Source organism: Myotis daubentonii, chromosome 8 (assembly GCF_963259705.1).
Source record: "Myotis daubentonii chromosome 8, mMyoDau2.1, whole genome shotgun sequence".
Lineage (NCBI taxonomy): Eukaryota > Metazoa > Chordata > Mammalia > Chiroptera > Vespertilionidae > Myotis > Myotis daubentonii.
Window position 1 is genome coordinate 72,128,563 of NC_081847.1, and position 23,501 is coordinate 72,152,063.

The 23,501-nt window shown below is 47.5% G+C and overlaps 1 protein-coding gene across 8 annotated transcripts in view; it reads left to right on the top strand.

The window, feature by feature from the left end:
• The window catches only part of PTPRT (protein tyrosine phosphatase receptor type T), a 960,656-nt gene that overhangs the window by 273,276 nt on the left and 663,879 nt on the right, over positions 1-23,501 (top strand). For all 8 annotated transcript variants that reach the window (XM_059707048.1, XM_059707051.1, XM_059707049.1 and 5 more), the window contains exon 2: positions 12,050-12,175. In XM_059707048.1, the coding sequence (XP_059563031.1) occupies positions 12,050-12,175 (126 nt within the window). The remainder of the gene's footprint in view (positions 1-12,049; positions 12,176-23,501) is intronic.

Genomic DNA, 23,501 nt, shown 5'->3' on the forward strand with positions numbered 1-23,501 from the left:
ACCCCGAGGCCATCCAGAGCTTGCTGAGGGCCTGGGAGGCCTTCAGAAGATGCCACGGCTCCTGCCAGAAGCCCGGGTACAGCTGTATGTAGAGGAACTTGCGCTCACCTCTTCTCAACAGATCTGAAGTTTCCCCGGGACGGGTTATGACCTGTGGCCGGCTCTGTCTTCCATTGCTCCCTCAAATATAAACATAAAAGGACATTGCCATCGCCTGAGACAAGATGAAAGATGCTATTCTGGCCCTGAGTGGGCAGAGCTCTAGCCCGAGGCCAGGAGAGCTGGTTCCATCCCAGCCCTGCACCCCTTTCTTTGCAGCCTTATCCTTTCAATGCCTGTTTCCCCACCTGTGAATCAGAGGACCCCTTCCCTCTTCAAGCATGGTGCAGCCGCTGAATCCCTGAATCGGCCCCCAGACCATTTGGGGCTCTGAATTGAGCCACCTTCACTTGGAACTGAAGGTGAAGGCTCTGTCCCCTGTCCCCCTCCTCTCCTTGGCAGGATGAAGCTGGGGGCTGACCCCCCCTCATGGCCTCCTCTTTGCTCTTTCCTGCCAGTCACATTGCGAGACAGCATCTGCCAGGTTGCCTGGGGCAGAGAAGCTGGCTTTTCTCCAAGCGGCTCTGGAGTCTGCGTGCAGTCCAGTGCCTGGGAGGAGGGGCATGTGAGAAGACGGACGTCGGCCTGGCACCCCCACTGCGTCTTCTTGTCTGACATCCAGATGTAACCTGCGGAAGGACACAGCCACCGTCTCAGAGGGTGTCAGAAATGGACGTGCCCTTGGGGAGGACTTAAGTTATTGCCATCTGTTACGTGGGAGAAGTCTCCAGCCCGAGAGGGTAGGTGACTTACCCAAGGTCACACCGCAGTAAGCCGTGAATGAAGTTGGATCGGTATCTTATCACCAAAGGCACTGCTGATCCATACACGATACGATGGACCAATTCAGAGAGTTTGTTTAAATCCTTTGTTTTTGAGATTGTGTAACCTGAACACACGTAGCGTAGTTCTCTTTCCCGTTTCTAATTTATACCTTGGGATTTAATATTATTTGAACCAAACGTATTTGGCACCTACTGTGTGCCAGGAACTATTCTAAGTCTTCACAGTATTAAATTTACTCAATCTTTATAAAACCCCCAAGGGATGGATACTATTATTATCCTCGTTTTACAGATGGGGACATTGAAGCACATCGTGGTTAAATGACTTCACCAAGGTCACACAGTTAAAAAAAAGAACAGAGCTAGGATGCAGACCCTGGAACGGCCACACTTGAATCCCTACTGATGCTGTGTTTCATTGGGCAAAGAAGGCCACCCCCTCTCCCGAGTGGGCATGCCTGGGATGGTAGCTGACCACCATCCTTGAATTTCCTAGTTCACAGATGGAAAAGCTGGTTCATGGAAAGGGCACAAGAGTGTTGCCTCAGGTTCCAGAAGGTGGCTGTCTCTGTGAGCCCTGACTTTTTCCGCTCCACGGCGCTGCGTTGGACATCAGGACACGACTCTGGGCTGGAAAACACCCAGCAGCAAGTTCATTATTCTCCCTTGAAGTCCCGTGGCTAACTTCCACCTTTGTTGTTTTCATTCCTGGACTTATTATAATCGGCCAAATTAACCTGAATTGCCTTACGGAGTCTCTGGGAGAAGGAACCAGTAGAGCAGATCAGACACTGTTTCTCTGGTCCCTGGGGAATGCTTGCGCCCACGGAGAGACATTGCCTTCTTTATAATAAATTTATAATGTTCGGAGAGATTTAACATATTTTTTTTCTTCTATGAGGACTATTGTTTCTATCTGTTGAGTCCATGAGTGTTTGACATTGGATGACTTTATAAAACATTCTACTAATTGGATTTGTTAGAGCAAATAAATCAAATACTAATTGGAACGTGCCCTGCCATTATTTTTGCTTACTGAATTAGATGTAATGGTGTGAAGGCCTTCTTATCATATTTGTGCACTTATTTAAACACCCCTCTGGCATACACTTCTGCAAATTCAATTAGATATTCAGAAAAGGAATTCGATTTATGCAAGGCTGGTTTACATTCATTCGGGGGGCAGGACTCGCCTACCCGCGACAGGCTGCTCGCGATTAATAAGCCCCACTTAGATATGGCCCTGCCTTCAAAGCAGTCGACGGCACGTGGACGGAATCCCGATGATTTGGGGGTTGGCGTACGTTGGTGTTGGAATGTGTGTGTCCACAGAGCAGGGCTGGCTTCATGGGTGTGTGACGTGTGCAGTCACACAGGGCTTGGCACCTGGAAAGGGTCCCTTGCTCTACTATTGGCCATCTTGGTTTCTTAATTGTTTTAAGCAGGAGGCTCAGCATTTTAGTTTTGCACTGGGCCCCACAAATTGTGTAGCTGAGATCTGCCCTGGTTCTCAGACCTTGACTCAAGGAAGAAGTCTTTGATTTGAGTCTTGGCTCTGCCCCTGATTGACATGTGATGTTGAGTATGTCACTCGCTCCAGCCTTGGTTTCCTCATCTGTGAAATGGGAAGTCTGCTGCAGAACTCCTTGCCCATGAATACAACATGCTGTAATGTAGGTGAAGTGGTTATTAAATCCAGGGAGCTATTGTGCTTTTCTGTATCCCTCATCCTATGGGCCAGGAGTGTAGCTTCGGAGGCCAGTTGGGCATGTGCTCCCCTCGATTTCCCAGAGGAAAGAAGAAACAGGCTACTACTGAGAAATGGGAAGGGGGTGTCAGAAGCACATGGCATCCAACACTCAAATGCTGAAATGAGGCACTTTTCTGTGACTGTGTTAAAATTGGAAATTTTCACGGTATCGAAGTGAAGGTCGGCAAACTACAGCCTGCAGGTCAGGTCTGGACCTTCACTGGTTTGTTCTCAGCACTGAAGGGAAGAATGGCGTTTCCTTTTTTAAGTGGTCAGACAAATCATGAGAAGAATACTATTCTATGATATGTGAGTGACATATGCAATTCAAAGTGCAGTGTCAATAAATTGAGTTTTATTAAACACAATGCTGCCCATACTTTCTGTACTGTTGGTGGCTGCCTCTGTGCTACTGTGGCATTGCTGAGTAGTAGTGACAAAGACTACGGAGGTGGGCAGAATTCTACATTGGCGCCCAAGTTTCCCAACCCCTGGGTTTTATATCCTGTGCAATTCCTCCTTGGGTGGGACTGTAAACAGGATCAGTTTCACTCCTGTGATTAGGTTATGTGAGCAAAAAAGACAAAGGAATTTTGCAGATGTAATTAAGGCCCCAAATCATTTGACTGTAGTTAATCACAAAGGAGATGATATTGGATGGGATGAGCCCTTGAAAGGGACTGAACCCGCCCAAAGGAAGGGATTTGAGGCATGAGAGCACTTATGGCAAGGACAGGGTGACTGCTAGGGGCGGAGAGTCACCACTGGGTGACAGCCAGCCAGACAGCAGACACCTCAACCCTGTAACTACAAGGAACTGAATTCTATCAAATACCACTGGCCCTTGAACAAGGACCCATAGCCCAGAAAGGAATGCAGTTCCCCTACACCTTGACTTCAGCCTTGTGAGGCCCTGAGAAGAGAGACCACTCCAGCCTTGCCCGGATTTCTGACCTGCAGAAACCATGAGCTAAGAAATGGGTATTGCTTTAAGCCCCTAGGTTTGTGGTAGTTTGCTTGGTAACAATAGAAAACCAGTACGCCCATAAGGTGAAAATATTTACTTTCTGGCTTCTTATGGAAAATGTTTGCCAACCCCCAAGTCAAAAAACAATACAATTCATGTCTACGACATCTCCCTTTCCAGGGCCCCCTAACCATTTAGTCCTGCTATGTCTTGGATCTGTCTGAATAGTTTCCAAGTGTGATGACTATGTGAGATCTGACTCCCCCACATTGGTTAATAACACATGAATTTCAGGTGTACAACTTTATAAATGTGGCATCTCTATATACTGTGTGCTCACCACCTGAAGCCTGGTCTCCCTCAGTCACCATTTATTTGACCCCCTTCACTTCTTCATCCTCCCCTAGCTCCCTTCCCCTCTGCTAACTACCATTCTGTTGTTTGTGTATATGAGTTTGTTTTTCTGTCTGTTTTGTTTGTTCATTTGTTGCTTTTTGTTTTATATCCCACATATGTGTGAAATCATAAAGTTCTTGTCTTTTGTCATTTGTCTTGTCCTTCTATCACTTAGCACAATACTCGCAAGATCCATCCATGTTGTGGCAAATAGCAATATTACATCTTTTATTTTATTTTTTAAATGACTGAGAGGTATCACTATTCTTATTACTGAAGGTGATGTCACCCTTTTTTCCTGAGCTCTCCAGCTAGGCCTGTCCCTTAGGAGCTCTGATGACAAGGTTGTATGTGTTAAATGCAGAGAGCAACGCTACTCTCTTAGAGCAGGGGTTGGCAAACTGTGGCCCCTGGCCCGCCACCTGTTTTTATAAATAAAATTTTATTGGCTCACAGCCACACCCATTTGTTTACCTGTTGCCTCTGGCTGCTTTTATGCTGTAATGGCAGAGTTGAGTAGTTGTGACAGAGACTGTGTGGCTGCAAAGCTGAGAGTATTTACCATCTGACCCTTTACATGGAAAGAATGCTGACCCCTGACTTAGTGGTGGTAGTCGAATTTACCTCCATTTATACACACACGCATATATAAATCATACTTACATAGCTCAAGTACGGTGCATGGCAGATAACAGATGCCCAACAAATCCTTAATTCCTCTTCTGCACTTAATTCTGTTCAAGAATACACAGGATCATATCAGAAATGCAGAGGCAGACACATTTATATTTCTATTGAATTCCATTCCTCTCTCATTTTCAAAAGAAGGGCTCATGTTTAAAAAAATACTCTGATTGGCACTATAAACTTTATTTATGCTTTAATGTATCCTAAAGTATGTATCCTGCACTATTTTTACTCCCCTTACAGATGCTGAAATGCTATACATTACCAAACCCAAATGGATTTTCAGAATCCAATTTCCTGGCTACAGTTTTCCATTTCTCTGTTGACTTTATGCTTGACTCACATCAGAGCATCTGAGGCCATTGGCACATTTTGACTTCAACCTGTCCAGATAAATAGCTCCTCTGCCAGGTGCAGGCAGGTAGTGCTGGGTCCTTGGCTGTGACTGCATTGCCCTGTCTGCCCTCAGTTATGTGGGTCTTCCCCAAACCAGAACCTGTCCTCTGGAGGCTGAGCCCAACTCCTGGGGTGAGGGTAGGTTTAGGAGGGTTTTGATTTCCCCCAAAATGATTGCGATGGGTTGACATCAGTTAAATGGGGCTGTTTACTCTTTAAAACGGAATGAGGTGAGCAATCAAACAAGGATCTTTAGGGGATAAATAAGCCTCTGCAAGTCATCTGCCACAAACATCTGCAGAGGAGGCCAGGTGTTGATGGTAGGCTACTGTGTCAGGTGTGATGGCTCCAAGGAATTGCACCAAGACAGATAAACATGATTTTTGAAAGAGCAAGAAGAGCTGCAGTGAGACTCAGGATCATGGGTTTGACTGTTTCGTGCTGTCCAGGGGGAGCTAGCCTCTCCTTTCTTCTTTTTTGAGTCTCTCAGTAGCTGGTCCTAGGGCTGGTGGCATGGCTGTGCATCTCCGTGGCTCCCGCGAGTTCCCCGTCCTTTCTGAGTCTCTGGAATCCTTAATCTTTGTCACTAGAAAGTTCCTTGATGATCACCTTGTCCAGCCCCCTGCCTTGCACTCCAGAAAAGGAAGGCTCAGAAATGAGAAAAGAATGTGAACAAAAGGGGCTGTTCCCAGTGGGCAGGGGGTTTGCTGTCAGGCTGTATAATCTGAAGCTCATACACTCTCTTTTTCAATCTGTTGATTGAGAGGAAGAAAATTCAGAGAGGATTACTTAAAAATATTTACTAAGTATATTTTCTCTCCAGGACAAGCTTTTAAAATGTTTCTCTGGGTCAAGCCAGACCAACAGGAAGCTGATTTCTAGGCAGCATCATTTTGGTCCGCAGTGAGTTGCTTTTTTGGAATTGAGTGTTTGGGTAATGCTATCAATTTATATTGAGAATGATTACGAGCGATTGTCTCATGGAACTGCCATGCACTTTTGTTGTTGATGCTGTTTCTGATGGTGTTCATTATGAAGTATGGGTTTTCTGTTAACAGTGCTCCTGTGGAGAAATTCTTGTGTGATCTAAACACCTGGAATGGTTGTAATTTTCCTGATCAATTTGGGTTTTATTTTATGAACACAGTGTCCAGTCTCCAAAAATCGCCCCCCCCCTTTTATTTTGGGCCATCAGAAGCTCAGAGCTCAATCTGTAACCGCCTTTCAGCAGGTGGACATATAGGAAATTGCGGCACGGAGTTGCAACTCTTCCCTTCTGCCCTGCTTGTCTTTGTTTTCCAGGCCTCGGTTTGCTTTTTGCCACCATGCTTCTGTGTTTATCAGGCCACCTTGGGTGGTCGGGAGTTGATAATGGGTAGACCAGTTAGGCAACATGCTTTGAATGGCATCTATGTTCTTCATTTACACAAAACACGGGGATGCTTACATGGTCATTTAATTCTATCTTGCTCTGTTGGGAGCCCAGGAGTTCCATGGAAAAGTCGTGAACCTGTGTTACCCCAGGAGTTTGGACATATACATGTGATAACGTGCAGGACGGGGACCTGTTTCTAGATATTCTTCTGTAGGGAGGGACACCGAGGACCCCTGAGGGATGGCAGATTGTGACAGAGGGGGATAGAACCCACAGGTGGCCCTGAGTGTCCCAAAGAAAGAATAACTTAAATAGGGTGAGAGGCTGCTTTGGACTCCACTGCAAGCCCGCCCCTTGGAGGGGGAAAAAAAGAGGACTGTGGTCTGGAAGTAGGGGTCCCAGGCCCGCTGCTGTGGGACTGGTATGAAAGAGCAGGCTGTTAGAGAAAAAGGCGTCTGCTCACTGGCTGAGGTTGAAGTAACCACGGGAGCTCTGTGGGTGGAGGCGGCAAGGTGCCCAGGGTGTGCTGTGAAAGGTGGCTGTGATAGGTCCCCTTAGAGGGCTAGGACCAATCCGCTCTCAGCTCAGGGTTAGCTGAGCAGGCCACCCACCATTGGCAGAGGCCAGGAGGTGAGGGGTGGGCAACTGGTCTCCTTACCCTAGGGCTACCCCAGACAAACCTCCTTACCCTAGGGCTACCCCAGACAAACCTCCTTACCCTAGGGCTGCCCCAGACAGACCTCCTTACCCTAGGGCTGCCCCAGACAAACCTCCTTACCCTAGGGCTGCCCCAGACAGACCTCCTTACCCTAGGGCTACCCCAGACAAACCTCCTTACCCTAGGGCTGCCCCAGACAGACCTCCTTACCCTAGGGCTGCCCCAGACAGACCTCCTTACCCTAGGGCTACCCCAGACAAACCTCCTTACCCTAGGGCTGCCCCAGACAGACCTCCTTACCCTAGGGCTGCCCCAGGTAAACCTCCTTACCCTAGGGCTGCCCCAGACAGACCTCCTTACCCTAGGGCTACCCCAGGTAAACCTCCTTACCCTAGGGCTACCCCAGACAGACCTCCTTACCCTAGGGCTGCCCCAGACAGACCTCCTTACCCTAGGGCTACCCCAGACAGACCTCCTTACCCTAGGGCTGCCCCAGGTAAACCTCCTTACCCTAGGGCTGCCCCAGACAGACCTCCTTACCCTAGGGCTGCCCCAGACAGACCTCCTTACCCTAGGGCTGCCCCAGACAGACCTCCTTACCCTAGGGCTACCCCAGACAAACCTCCTTACCCTAGGGCTGCCCCAGACAGACCTCCTTACCCTAGGGCTGCCCCAGACAAACCTCCTTACCCTAGGGCTGCCCCAGGTAAACCTCCTTACCCTAGGGCTGCCCCAGGTAAACCTCCTTACCCTAGGGCTGCCCCAGGTAAACCTCCTTACCCTAGGGCTGCCCCAGACAGACCTCCTTACCCTAGGGCTACCCCAGACAGACCTCCTTACCCTAGAGCTACCCCAGACCAAATAAAAAGTTGGAGCGGCCAGAGGCCAGAGCATCAGAGGAAGTCTCTCTCTCCTTGAGTTGGACTTGCCCGCCTGGCTTCCCGACATTTCCAAATTATCTCGTGTCTTTTTCTCTCATTTGCTGTGTGGCTCCTCTTTCAGATACCAAACCCTACTCCACACAGAACGTGGAGGGAGTGTTACTCGACAGTTATTACTAACTTCTTCTTTGAGAATTGATATATCTCTATGAAGGTGTTTTCTGCATTGTATCTTAAGTGTATGTTGGTTGTCTTCCTCTATACTTTGCAAACTTTATGAGGGTAAGAATCATATCTGTTGATTCTGTGCCCCTTTGTTAAGTGTTTCTAGAATAAGCAAGGGAATGGATTCAAATGGGAGAGACCCAACCACTTTGGAAGTTCTTTATCTTTCTGCTCTCCTCTCAACACCTTATAAGTGAAAGATTTGGCCCTTGGTCTGGGGGAGTACATTCTCTCTCTGGTCTATTAGAGAGAGCATGGATTCTGTGGTTAGGTTGCAATGGATTTAAACCTGGCTCCAACACCTCCCTTCTGTGTGACTTGAACAGGTCACCTAACTCCTCAATGCATCAATTACCTTATTTAAAGGAGGGATAAAATAAAGTTGTGAGAATTAAGTGAGAGCAAATAAGACGGCATGTGCAACCAGTGCCTAGTGTATCCCCTGGCATGGAGCAAATGCACGAGAGAGCATGTTTCTTCTGTTAGTCAGGATGGGCAAGGCTCTGCTGTGGTAACAGCTAACCACTAAGATGTCAGTGGTGTAAGACAAGAAAAGCTGGTATTTTGCTCTTGAAAAGTGGAATGCCAATATTACTGCTTCAGTGACTCTCTGGGTGGCTGTCCTCCAATGAGCATCTCAGGGGTCTAGATAGCTTTCTTCCTTTGATGCCACCACCTCAACAATAACTGTGAAGATGAAAAGGGAGGCTTTTTATGGGCTAGTCCTACAAACAGTGGATATCCCTTTGTTACACGTTTCCAGGGCTTATCACGTGGTCTTCCCCAGATGCAAGGTGGCCTGGAAACATGGTGTCCTTGTGTGCACTAGAAAGAAGACCCAAACAGCATGATGTACACAGGCCATTGTCTCGGCCACACTTTCTGTCGCTAGCCCCAGAGGCTGTTTTTAGCTTGGGATTGATTCTCAGTCAGCAATTCCCAGGAACACTAGGGATGCTGCAGACTGCCCCTGCTTATCAATTCCAGGGAGCCCGGTCTGCTGTCGATGCTGTTGACCTGATTCATTTGTCTTCCGCAGGCCGGCTCCAGTGAGCAGTGGCGATGTAGGGAAAGGAGGGTGACCTCTTAGAGCCACTGCAGCCGCTGCGTGTTTTACATTGTAGATGCAGCGTGTTGTGTTTCCATATCTGGGGCATTCAGTCTGCTGTTCTGGTCAGAGAAGGTTTCTAGAAGAGACTCGGGAGGATCGTTTGGGATTTGTCAGGCCTGCAGTGTGGGGAAGGAGCTTTCTAGGTACAAGAGGCAGGTACGAGACTTGGAAGAGCAGCTGGAGCTGGGGGACTGGCATGGGCTCCCAGTTCCTCCCGTGTAGCTGGCCTGTGTCAGGCATCCCACTAACATGTATTGGTTCATCCATTCAATATTTATTAAGCCCCTACTCTGTGCCAGCACCATTTCCACTTTACTGTCTAGTGCAGCGGTTCTCAACCTGTGGGTCGCAACCCCTTTGGCGGTCGAACGACCCTTTCACAGGGGTCGCCTAAGACCATCCTGCATATCAGATATTTACATTACAATTCATAACAGTAGCAACATTACAGTGATGAAGTAGCAATGAAAATAATTTTATGGTTGGGTCACAACATGAGGAACTGTATTTAAAGGGCCAGAAGTTGAGAACCACTGGTCTAGTGGAAGCGGGTTGATTACCTCCCTTCTTGCCTTTCAAAGGTCATCCTTCCCCACTGTATCTGGGCGAAGCCTCCTCTGTCACCTTTTCCTCGCCTTTCCTCTGGCCTCCTGGGCCTCCCATCCTTGCCTCCTGACTCCTGTTAGTCCGCACTGGCCATTGTCCTAATTCGCTCAGTTCCCCAAAGCACCAGCGCACGCGGCTGCCTGGTCTTGTGGAGGAGCGGGGAGTCGTGGAGGGCTGTCACAGAACAGAACAGGGAACTGTTTCCAGTTCATGGTCAGACAGGCCTTCTGGACCATCCCGACTCAGCAGTCTCCCACCCATCCCACTGCAGCCTTCCTAGCAAGTACTGAAGTGCGTGATTACTTACTAGTTTCTTTGTTTGCTGTCTGTCTGGTTAAATCGCGATAGTATGCCTCTTTAGTAAACCACCATATAGCTAGGAGCTAGTACCCTGCCCGATCTATGCTGGGTGCTCAATTAAGTCATTGTCAGATTATTGAATGAACAAATGAGAGCAAATAGATATTTCAGTTTCTATCAATGTATCATCCACTTCCCATTATAGGGGAAAAAATTCTCATTAGCCATCATCTTCTATAGGTTTCTGCTTTCCATGGTGTTTCTTGGACCCCTTTCCTTTTCTCCTCTCTCTGTCTACATAAAACACCCCACATTTCTGTTATTTTTTAGTACAAAGCAATTTCATACTCAACTCACTTCCCAAACATGGTGCTAGTGAAAGACGGTCAGCCTTCCTTTGCCCAGCCCTGGACTCACTGGGGTGCCAAAGGCCCATCTTCCGGGTTCCCATGCACAGCAGGGAAGGGAGGTGAAGAAAGCTTTGACCTCCCAGGTGTCCTTCCGTGGTGCTGTGACCGGATTCTGTATTGAATCCGTCGACAGGACTCCCACCACCACTATGTAGAGGGAATCCCAGGTGTGGGGTACATCGCAGGGGCTTTGTCCTCTGCAGCTGATGGAGACGATGGTGATGGTACCTGAGAATGCAGATGCAGGTGGGGGCTCAAGGGGACTGGTTTCTCTAAGTCGAGCAGAACCTGGCTTGGATGTGTGACATCGACCCAGTGGGTGTTTATGGGGATGTGATGCGATCTGAACCCTGAGGAGACAAGAAAGGGGCAGTTGGAAGATGGACTGGGGGTGGGGGAGGGGCATGAAACTGGGTCTGGGAGACCATCAGAGGCTGCAGACCTCAGTCTAGGCGTGGCCTCTGCCTCTGTATCCTCCGGCTCACCTACACTGTCCTTCCTTCTGTTCCCCATCCCTGGATGCTCGCCTCCTTCACAGCCCTGATCAGTGCACCTCCTCATGGATATTGTGGCTCCTGTTTCTCCGGACAGACCAGCATTTCCAGTGTTACCTGGAGGGGCTTACAACACGTAGCATGTGCTCAGAATAAATTCTTGTCAAAATTGAGTTGATACAGCTTGTTGTAAAATGGTAGATGGCATAGATTTTAAAGGGGAAAGCTTTAAACACTGTCAACATCGACTGTATTATCTGCCAGGCGCATGCTTATCTAATGCTTCACATATTTGATTTTTACTTTATGAAAATGATATTTCAAAAATCGCTTTTAGAGGGGTGGAGGCGGATGTTGAGAACTTATTCTATGCCGGTTACTTTTCATATGTTACTCCATTTCATCCTCATGATACTTCTGTCAGGTGGATCGTTCCCTCCATATCACAGGTGGAGAAACTGAGGTACTGATTAGACAGACGGCTGAAGCCCCCGGCCCGGGCTGACGCAGCTTTGCAAAGCTCAGATCGGGCCTGGTTTTGCGGGACTCCGAAGCTGTGCTCTCTGCTGCCTCGCAGCATCTCTCTGTGCTGCAGGAAGCAGCTACCGAGGCATGGCCCGGCCTTCATTTCTTCCTGCTTAGAATGAGATGTCGCTGTTTACTTTCTCAGGAAGGAAGATTAAAATCAATGTAGCTAGCCTTATTAACTTTTTAACATGGGGGGGGGGGACCTGCAGATGCCAGTGCCTTTCCTGAGAGCACCAAAGCAAATATAAAAATCCAATTTGCTTGCCCTTATTTTTAATCTTCTCCAGAGTTTAAAATTCAAAGGTGTAAATGATGAGACAGGAGTAACGAACCAAGCCCCAGACACGAGGATGTATTTACCCATATCTCTTTTGTTTGCAGGCGGCTGTTCCTTTGATGAGCACTACAGCAACTGTGGTTATAGCGTGGCCCTGGGGACCAATGGATTTACCTGGGAGCAGATTAACACGTGGGAGAAACCAATGCTGGACCCAGCTGTGCCCACAGGTAGGTGAGCCACTGTGTTTGGGCCTGTGATGAGGCTGGTATCTTCTATGATGACTCATGGGAAAGAACTTTCTGATGGGTTAAGTTGTCTGAGAGGGCCATACACAACTTTGTTGGTAGTAAGTTCCCCATTCTCAGAGGTATGCAAAGCAAGGCTGAGTGAACTCTTAAGAATGTGGTAAGAGTCACATGTTGCCTGGATGCAGGAACCTTTAGGGTTTCTTTTAGCTTTGATATTCTAATCTTTAGCTCCAAGTGGAGCATCACAATTTTGCTTGGGAGCCTGATAAGAGTGGCATTTCTAGGGAAGAAAGAGCTTCTGAAGAATCTGAGGTCATGTTTTTCCTTTCAGGCCACACAGGCACAGCTTCTATGTAGGTAGGGAAACTTCCACAGTGAAAATATTGCTCATGAAGTTAATGTCCAGAGATCCCGAATACCACGTTTATGCTTAACCAACGGGCTGAAACCATAATGTGCACCCTTGATGGAGACCTGCATGAGTCAGGCTTATGAGATATGTTGGAGGGGAGGTTCACCTGGAAGAGGTGTGCTCAGGGTAGGGTGTGCCTCGGTGCGTTGATATGGTAAGCCTGGAAGAATTACAGCTCCGAGAACATTAAGATCACCTTTCTGTAAAGTGTGATCCCTGCTGCAGTTATCAGGATAGCTGATTGTTGGATAAGGGAGGCCATCTTCCACTCTTCCTCTGTGACCAAGAGCTCTCTCTAAACCCCCACACTGTCTTGGCTTTTAAGCAACCCTCTCGGCGCTCTTTCTCAGGCTCCTTGGTCAGCTCACTCTGGCCATTAAAATTGGGGTTCTTCAGGCTCATTTACATCCTTTGCATGTGTCTTAGGGTTCTCCAGAGAAATAGAACCCGTAGGATATACAGGGACAAACATATAAGAGGAGATCTATTATAGGGATTGGCTCACACGATTATGGAGAAGCCCCCTGAGAGGTCCATGATCTGCACTCTGTAAGCTGGAGAATCAGCAAAGCTGGTGGTGGGAGGGTATGAGCCCTGATCTGAGTCCGAAAGCCTGAGAACCACAGCACCAGTGTCCAAGGGAAGAAGAAGATAGATGTCTCAGCTCAAGCCGAGAAAGAACAAATTCACCCTTCTGTTGCCTTTTGGTTCTGTTGGGGCCCCCAAGGGATTGGCTGATACCCACCCACACTGGGGAGGACTGTCTGCTGTACTGAGTTCACCAGTTCAATGGTAATCGCTTCTAGAGACATTCTCACAGAACACCCAGAAATAATGTTGTGCCAGCTGTTTGGGTATCCCTTAGCTCAGCCAAGTTGACACAAAATAAACCATCCCACCATGGGTGACCTCAACCATGCCTGTGGCTTCAGTCACATCAGACATCTCTTCTGAGCTCTGCATTTACACAATCCACTGTGCATGCCTTAGCGGATTCTCGGGGGAGGGATCTTCCAGGGTGTCACTTATCTGAGGACAGAGAAGGTGCTCAGATGTGTCTAGGGGAGGTTATGGTCTTGGTGGCCGCATTGACTTTAAGTTTTGCTCCAAAGCAGGAAGCTACTGGATGGCTCAGTATAGTTCCTACTATGGGTGTAAATTGTTTTGGTAAGTTTCTTCTGAGTGTAGACATGAGCCCCGCGTATAATGAAGATGTGCTGTGCTACAAAACTGAGCCTTTCAGATCTGGTGGGATCTTCACTTTGCATAAGCAGAGTCACCAACAACTACACATGCCCATTAGTACAGAGACCATGGGACAACCTCTCTGCCTGTTGCCCCATTACAATTTTTACTCTCAAAAGTGTCTTGGCCCTAACTGGTTTGGCTCAGTAGATAGAGCGCCAGCCTGTGGACTGAAGGGTCCCAGGTTTGATTCCGGTCAAAGGCATGTACCTTGGTTGCGGGCACATCCCCAGTAGGGGGTGTGCAGGAGGCAGCTGATCGATGTTTCTCTCATCAATGTTTCTAACTCTCTATCCCTTTCCCTTCCTCTCTGTAAAAAATCAGTAAAATATATATTTTTAAAAAGTTTCTTGGTTTAAATGCTAGAAATACTCATTCCATTAGGGATCCCAATAATCCAGAGAACCTGTGCTGAAACATACCACGTCTGCTCTGCTCTGTGTGGCTGTCCTTGATGTTGGCCAATAATCTAGATCTTATAGCGTGTGTGTGTGTGTGTGTGTGTGTGTGTGTGTGTGTTTACATGCTCCTTCTGCTCTTTGTTAGTCCACCCAGAGCCCCATAGGCTCTTGTAGGCTCTCCAAACTCAACATCTCCAACACTGAACTCTTGATTCATCCATTGTTCTTCCTCATCTACTCACTCTCTAGTTCAGAGGTCCTCAAACTTTTTAAACAGGGAGCCAGTTCACTGTCCTTCAGACATTCCACACATGCGCACTGCGGGCCCGGGACGAGTCAGCTGCTAAGCAGGACAGGCAGCGGCAGCAAAAACACCCGGCGGGCCTGATAAATGTTTTTGGTGGGCTGCATGTGGCCCGCGGGCCATAGTTTGAGGCCCCTGCTCTAGTTCCTTGTCTCAGGAAAGGTCACTTGGTCCATTCTGGTGCTGATTCGAAGCCTAGGGCTCATACTCCTCTCTTTCCTCTCTTCATCCCCTCTTCCTGTCAGTCACTTGGTTCTGCCACTTGGCCTCCTGAGCACATCTCAAGTGTGCTTGCATCTCTTCACCTCTGCCACCACTGCCCTGGTGCACACACCATAAACTCTTCCCTGGGAACCGAAGGTTTTCTAACAGGTTTCTTGGCTTCCTCTTTTATTTAAATCTTCTCTCCACACAAAGGCCAAAGAGATTGTCCTAGAATATGGGCCTGTTCATGTTACTTCTTCCCTTTATTGTCCCCACCTCTTTGCTTAAAATCTTTCTGAAGCTTCGGATTGTCCTGAGAAAGAACACCAAGCCCTATGGTGGCCTCCAAGTCCGGGGATGACTGGTCCTGCCCATTCCTCCAGCTGCACCATCTTCCATTGCCCCCTGTGCTCACTTCACACTGACTTCTGTCAGTTTCCAGAATGTTCCATGCTCTTTTCTACCTCAGAAACTTACTTGAGAACACCACTCTTGACAGAACCTTTTTCTCTCTGTGCTCTTGTCCTTTCCCTTCACACCTCAGCTTAGACATCACTTCCTTGTGATAGTTCTCCCTGGGTGCCCCCGTCTGGGTCAGCTCTCTGGACGTTTCCCATCGCCCCTGCTCTCTTTCTCAGTAACACCCACCCCTGAGGATGCTATTGGTTCAGTGTATGTTTCACCCCCAGATGAAAAGTTCCACGTGAATAAGGACCATGACGATCTTGTCTGCAGCTTTATCTCCAGTGCTTAATACAGCGCATCATACATAGTATGTAGAAATAACATTTTTGTTAGGTGGATGCCTATAGATGGGCAAAGAGTCTCTATCACATAGCTTTAAATGAAGGATTGAATGATAAACATTATTAAATGCCGTTAGCCTCCTGTGAACTGACCACACATTTTTAGTCTTTGCTGCCATCCTTCCATTAAACAGATCAGAAAATCAAGGCTCTGAGAAGCCCGGTGACATTGCTGCCTTTGTCACCGTGCCAGTGCCTCTCCCCAAAGGGACAACTCTGGCTTCTGATCTTAATTTTCTCATCCCCTCATTACGGCAGACTGTCATTTCATAAATATTGGATTGTGCTAATACAATCTTTGGAGCTTGTCTAAGTAGAGGCATTTGATAACGATCACTGAAATTGTTCTGTCGTGATGTGCCTGTGGATTTCAGCGGTGCCCCATGCTTCTTAGGCAGAGAGGCATGAAAGTGAATTTGGATTAGACGAAATTGTTTGTTCTTCCCATGGCACAGGCTGAAGTCTTACTTTTTCTTCTGTAAAGCCAGAAGTTTCATCGCTTTGGAAGTCGGGCTTGAGTCTATGTATTCAGATGGTCCATCACCTTTCACTGAACTGCTTCTGTGTGACAAGCTCCGTGTTAGACCCTGGGTAAATCAAACCATGTCATTTTGGGCATTTATTCCTTGGTCACATAGGATGAAATCTGAACTCCTGGCTGTGGCCTGCATGGTCCTGTATGATCTAGTGTCTTCTCTGAGCCCCCTCTCTTCTCTCTCAAAATGCTGCACACACACTGGCCATTTTTAGTTCCTTGGACACATGTCAGATTCTCTCCTTGCTCAGGACCTTTGCATAGCATATTCTGTTGGAATTCCTCTCTCTCTCTCTCTCTCTCTCTCTCTCTCTCTCTCTCTCTCTCTCTCTGTTAATCCTCACCTGAGGATATTTTTCTCCATTTCTTTTTTTAGAGAGAGTGGAAAGGAGGGAGGGAGGGAGAGAGGGAGAGAGAGAGAACGAGAGAGAGAAACATCAATATGAGAGAGACACATCAATTGGTTGCCTTCTACATGCATCTGACCTGGACCAGGGATCGAACCTGCAACCCAGGTACTTGCCCTTGACTAGGAATCAAACCCAGGATCATTTGGTGCACGGGCTGATGCTCTACCCACTGAGTGACATGGGCTAGGGCTCCACTCTTAACTTGGCTGATTTCTTCAGGTCTCAGCTCAAATGACTCCTTCTCAGGGGGACTGTCCCTCATTGGTCTATCTAAAGAAAGACTCCCTCGTTCTCACTCATTGCATCCTGGTCTTTGCTTTCAAAGTCCTCATCACAGACACACTTACTCCATACTCTGCCTCAGCCGAGTGACGCAGTTTCCTCATCTTCGCCATGGGAACCAGTGTGAGAGTTAAATGGGATGATGCCTGTGTGGGTGAGAAGTGTCCACACATAATGGGGCTTAATCAATGCTGGCTCCCCTAAATTCTCCTCTGGTTCTTACTGTCTAAGTCTGATTTAGAACCTTGCCCCCTCCTGCAAGCTCACCTGCCACCCATGCTGTTTTCCCCAGGTGAGCCTTCCAGCGGGAGGTCTGCCATGGACCCCCGAGGAACCTGAGAGACCTTTCCATCCCCAGGATTCACGCTGCCCCGAGGGCTGGAGCACCTCCTGCATCTCGGCTCTGTTGGTTCAGTGTTACCCACACCCGTGTCGCATTCTTCTCCTCGTCTCGCTCTGTGGAAAAAGTCTGGGCTAGCCTGCCAGGTTTCAGGCCCGGTTCTCCCCCGACCTCATTGTAACTGGGGCTTCCACAGAGGAGTGGGGTTATTACAGCCACAGACCTTCTCTCCAGGCCTCTAGCTTTCCACGGAGCTGAGCGGCTACCACCGGTTCCTTGCCCTGCCTTCCCCTCTCTTGGCATGGTTTCCACATGACCTTGCTGAGGTGCAGCCCAGGGCCCTGCAGGAGATGCACGTGCTGAAAGTGTCGTTTTAAAGAGGGCTGGAGTCCGAGATAATGAGGCTTGGGGGGTTTCCTTCTATTTCCTTCGAATGCTTGTAGGACATTCTTTGAAGTGTTGGAATGAATTTGGATTGAATCTCAGGCTGAAAACCAGGTGCACGGGAAATACTGCGTTTGCATCACCTTGAATCTGACCCTGAACCTCCACGGAGTTAGATACCTATTTCCAGTCATGCCCCCCTCCTCTGGGGGTCTACAGGTGTCCTGGGGACTGGAGGAGGGCACTGTGGCTTCCTCTGAGAGTCACTGTTGCCTTTCCTGTGGGTCCTGTGGATCCCGTGGGTCTTGTAATTCTGCCGCCTCTTTCCCAGGCTTGGAGCCTTGTCCCCGGTCCAGCCAGCCCAGGTGCATCACCCAGCAGCCCTCTGGCGCCAAGCGGTGTGGGGCCATCAGGTCCATCTCTTCCCCTTCCCAGTGTGGGAGAACCTCTCCACGCACCTTCCCAGCCCTTCAAGGCACACCTGTCCCGCCCCGCCTCTCTGGGACCCACAGCACAACCTCTTCAGTAGGTGTGACTTAGAAAACACCTTGCTGGAGGCAGCTTCTTGTTTCCAGCAAAACCTTCCAGAGCAGAGAAATACCAGCTTAGCGGTGGCCTGGTGGGAAGGGGCAGGTGTGGGGAAGACTCAGGGAGAGGAGACACACAGGCACCACACGCACAGGCAGGAGTAGCCAGCTGCCCAGCCTGCTGTGGAAGCAGGCACGTCCCCAGGAGGGCCCTGGGCTCCTCCTCCCGGCCCCTGCGCCCTGGGCTGTGTATTCCTTCTTCGCTGTAACTGCGGATATTTAGAGAGAAGTGCGGGTCTAGTATGAGTTGAATTGTGTTCCCCAAAGAGATAAGTTGAAGTCTTAACCCCTAGCACCTGTGAGTGTGATCTTCTTTGGAAATTAGGCGTTTAATACCGATGGAATCAAGTTGTGATGAGGCCGTGCTGGTCACACTGGGCCCTCCTCCAGGATGACTGGAGGAGAAGAGACACTCAGACGCACAGGGTAGGTCATGTGAGCGCACAGGCAGAGATTGGAGCGATGAGGTGTTAAGTGAAAAGACGCTGTGGATTGCCAGCAGACGCTAGAAGCCACAAGGTGCAACGAAGGATTCTTCCTGGAGCCTTCGGAAAGAATGTGTTCCTGCCATCGCCGTGATCGCAGACGCCTAGGCTCTGGAACTGTGTCTTAGGAGTTGTCTGTTGTCTTATGTCACCCAGTTGGTGGTAATTTGTCACGGCCGCCCTAGGAGACTCTCACTGGCTCTCTCACATCGGCACCCTGGCGCCATCACCTTTTCTATGCGAGAACGCATGCCAGAGCGCTGTGGGTATCGGAGCCTTTGCTTTCTTTGAAGAGAGCTGGCACTCATTGTGTGTTCACTCTAACCAAGAATTGGGTTCGGCGTTTTCCTATGCATTTCATCTGATGTGCCACCGTCCTGTGAGTTCAGGGATACTGTCTCCTCTTGGGAGACCTGGAGGAAGACTATTATCCACATGCCAAACATGGAATCCTGGAAACTAGCCCAGGAGTTGATGTTGGGAAAACGCCTTGTGAATTCCAAAACCCTAAAACCCCAAGTCAGGAACAGGTGGTCCCGAGCACACTGCATTATATTTGGCACAAGGATGGAGACCTAGCCTGCCCCGCCCCCTGCCCCAGGCTTTCACCACACCATTGTCTGTGTCTGTGGATGATGCATATATGCATATAAATTCTTTGGTTAATCTCTTCCCACCCAACCCCACCTTATTCTTAAACCTTAAATGAATGCTGAGTTTTACATGTAGGTTAACTTTCTCCAGCCCCATCTCAGTTTCCTCAAATTATCACTATTAACAGACTGATGTGTATTGATAAGAGAGGAGAGAGCGAGAGAGAGAGAGAGAAGAAAAAGGAGAAGGAGGAGGAGGGGGGAGGGAGAAAAAGAGAGAACATATGTATGTGATAATAGTACCAATCATAGTAAGGAAGCAATATTTATGTGGTGCTAATTGAGTAGCATGTGCTCTCCTAAGCACTTTACATACATTAACTTATTTAATCCTTACAGCAGCACTCTAATGTCGAGATAATTACCTGCATTTTACAAATTGAGGAACTGGAGGCACAAGAAGCTTGAATGACTCGCCCATGGTCATGGTTCGCATATGTGGGCCAGGATTTGCCTGCAGAAAGTCTGGGCCCAGAGCCTGTGCCCTCGGCCACCTGCCTAGTGCCTCCTAAGAATGCAGACGAATAGGATCCTAGCCCCCAGACTTGTGTCACTGTGTTCAGATCTGGTTCCCCCCTCCCAGGCCACATGGCGCTCCACTGGATGGATGCAGCACGGTTTATCTAACTAGCACCCGACAAATGGCAACGGGAGAAGAAACGATGACAATCAAACCATACCCCATATGCCCAAATAAAAGGCCAGATTTTTGTCTCCAAACAGCTCTTGGAAATGTTCTTACAAAACATCTCATCTAATGAGATGGTCTCTTGTATACTTTGAACTACAGAGTTAATTGAGGAAACTCCATTAGCCGGCAGTGACCCCAATCAATGCTAGTTTTGGGATGTTTAGGACGATCACAGAATTGATGGGGGAGGGGGGTAGAAATTGAAGACAAGTTTAGTATTAGTGCAGAGGGTATGATCAAATGGTGACGAGTAGTACAGATGGCTTGGAAAAGCAACAGAGGATCTTTGTGGTCAGATCAGAGCACACATCTGTCAGGTGAATGGGAAACCGTGTTTGTTCTGATCCTCAGGCAGATGCTTGACTGAGTGTTCAGTTTCCTGTGACATCAAAACTGGGTTCAAAAAGTATTAGAACTGAACACTGTGACTGGAAATGAAGGTGATGTGGACTAAGAAGGCGTTTCCTGTGACAGACCTGTTACCAGCGGTGTGGATGAAGGGTTTGAATAAAGTCTCTATGATATATGAGAATGGACACTAAACCACTATTTTTTAAAATTCTTTATTGTTTAAAGTATTACATATAGTATTATATATGTCTCCTTTTTACCCCAGTGCCCCCCCCAGTACATGCCCTCACCCCCTAGGGTCTGTGTCCATGGGTTATGCTTATATGCATGCATACAAGTCCTTTGGTTGATCTCTTACCTCCCAACCCCACCCTCCCCTGCCTTCTCTCTGAGTTTTGATGGTCTGTTCAATGCTTCTCTGTCTCTGGATTTTATTCATCAGTTTATGTTGTTCATTATATTCCACAAATGAGTGAGATCATGTGATATTTATCTTTCTCCGACTGGCTCATTTCACTTAGCATAATGCTCTCCAGGTCCATCCATGCTGTTACGAATGGTAAGCGTTCTTTCTTTTTTGCAGCAGCATAGTATTCCATTGTGTAGATGTACTACAGCTTTTTAATCCACTCATCTGCTGATGGGCACTTAGGTTGTTTACAAATCTTGGCTATTATAAATTGTGCTGCTATGAACATAGGGGTGCATATGTCCTTTCTGATTTCTTGGGATATAACCTAGAAGTGGGATTACTGGGTCAAATGGGAGTTCCATTTTTAACTTTTTGAGGAAACTCCATACTGTTTTCCACAGTGGCTGCACCAGCCTGTATTCCCACCAGCAGTGCACGAGGGTTCCTTTTTCTCCACATCCTCGCCAGCACTTGTCATTTGTTAATTTGTTGATGATAGCCAGGTGTGAGATGGTAGCTCATTGTCATTTTGATTTGCATCTCTTGGATGATTAGTGACTTTGAGCATTTTTTCATGTCTCATGGCCTTCTGTATGTCCCCTTTCGAAAAGTGTCTAAGTCCTTTGCCCATTTTCTGATTGAATTGTTTATTTTCCTTTTGTTAAGATGTATGAGTTCCCTATACATTTTGGAGATTAGGCCCTTATCGGATATAACACTGGCAAATATGTTCTCCCATGCAGTGGGCTTTCTTGTTTTGTTGATGGTTTGTTTTGCTGTGCAGAAGCTTTTTATTTTGATGTAGTCCCATTTGTTTATTTTCTCCTTAGTTTCCATTGCCCTAGGAGCTGTATTGGTAAAGATATTACTATGACATATATCTGGTATTTTGCTGCCTATGAATTCTTCTAGGATTTGTATGGTTTCCCATCTTATGTTTAAGTCCTTTATCCACTTTGAGTATATTTTTGTGTGTGGTGTAAGTTGGTGGTCTAGTTTCATTTTTTTGCATGTATCTGACCAATCTTCCTAACACCATTTATTGAAGAGACTGTCTTGACTCCATTGTATGCTCTTGCCTCCTTTGTCAAATATTAATTGAGCATAATGGCTTGGGTCGATTTCTGGGTTCTCTGTTCTGTTTCATTGATCTATATGTCTGTTTTTGTGCCAGTACCAGGCAGTTTTGAGAAGAGTTGCTTTGTAATATAGCTTGATATCTGGTATTGTGATCCCTCCAACTTTGTTCTTCTTTCTCAGGATTGCTGCAGCTATTAGGGTAAACCACTATGTTTTTAACCTAACACATGTTCTAGGGGCTTTACATGTTTTTTATTCATTTGATACTTCAACAGCCCAGAGTACTGTTATGACCCCTGTTTTACAGGAGAGGAAACTGAGACCCAGGGTGTAAGTAACTTACCCCAAATTAGTAGTAACTGGAGGAGTTGAGATTTGAACCCGGGCAATGTGGCGCCATAGTCTATGCTGTGAACCTCTATCTATTTTTAATGTAACATGATATCTTAGGAAACCTGTGACTTTAAGTATGCACGTGCAATTAAATCATATCTTAGACACAAAATGTAGACATTTGACAGATATCTCTGCACCCTGAAAATTTCACGTATTAAAGTGACTGGAAACTCTTTTATGGGGAAGTGAAGGGAGTGCCCCACTTCTGTCACTGAGGGTTGAGCATGTGATCTTCTTGTTGAATTGACGAGGCACACCTGAGCCCGCAGAAGCAGTCGTGAATCAGAGACATCTCACCCTTCGCAAAGGTGCCCTCCCTCAATGCCCTTCAGTCTCCTGCTGTTTCCATGGCAGCCACTCCCCAGCCACTCCCAGGATAGCCCAGAGGAAGCAATCACTAGCATCATCACAGTCACAGTGACGGCAACAAATGGGTGGGTGATGTGTCCGCCGACGGGTCATCTCATTTAACTCCTGTTTCAGGGGCCAGGGCTCTAGCAACTGAATACCTCGATTTTGAAAATATGAATTGTATTGTCTTTAATGAGGAGACAGGCTTTCTTTATGCTTTAAATTATGGAAGATTGGATAAGAAAAGAAAATTGTAGTGTAGTACAAATATAGTAGTTTTTTTTTATTATAGTAAAAGGAAAAATCAGATGGCATGAGCGACTCCATAAAATAAGGTCCAATAATCTGGAAAATTTCATAATTCATTTTAGTCCCATTTGAGCACTTGGAATGTGGCTAGTTCTGTACGTGTAAAATATATACCAGGTGTTGAAGACTTACTGGAAAGAAAGGAATATAAAACAACCATTAATAATTTTTACATTAGTTACATACTGAAATGATGATGGTTTAGATATATTGGGTTAGATAAAACCTATAATAATAAAAGGGTAATATGCTAATTAGACCGAACGTCTTCCGGATGTCATTCAAAACATCCTTCCTGACGAAGCTGGGGCCAGAGGGAAGTCAGCCTGGCTCCCGGCTGCCTACGGGTGGCCCAAGGGAAGCCAGCCCAAGTCCCAGGTGCCTGTGGGTGACCGGAGGAGGGAAGCAGCCCAGGTCCCGGGTGCCTGCGGGTGGCTGGAGGAGGGAAGCCTGGGTCCTGGGTGCTGGAGGGAAGCCGGTGCTGGCAGCCGGGGGTAGGAAGACCTACTTTTGCACAAATTTTCGTATATTGGGCCTCTAGTAAATTATGCAAATCAATGTAACCCATTTCCCCCCTTTTTTAGTATGGCTCCTAGAAAATTTAAAATGACATATGTGGTTGCCATTGTACTCCTGTTGTCCAGATTTCCCTGGCAGATCAGATTTC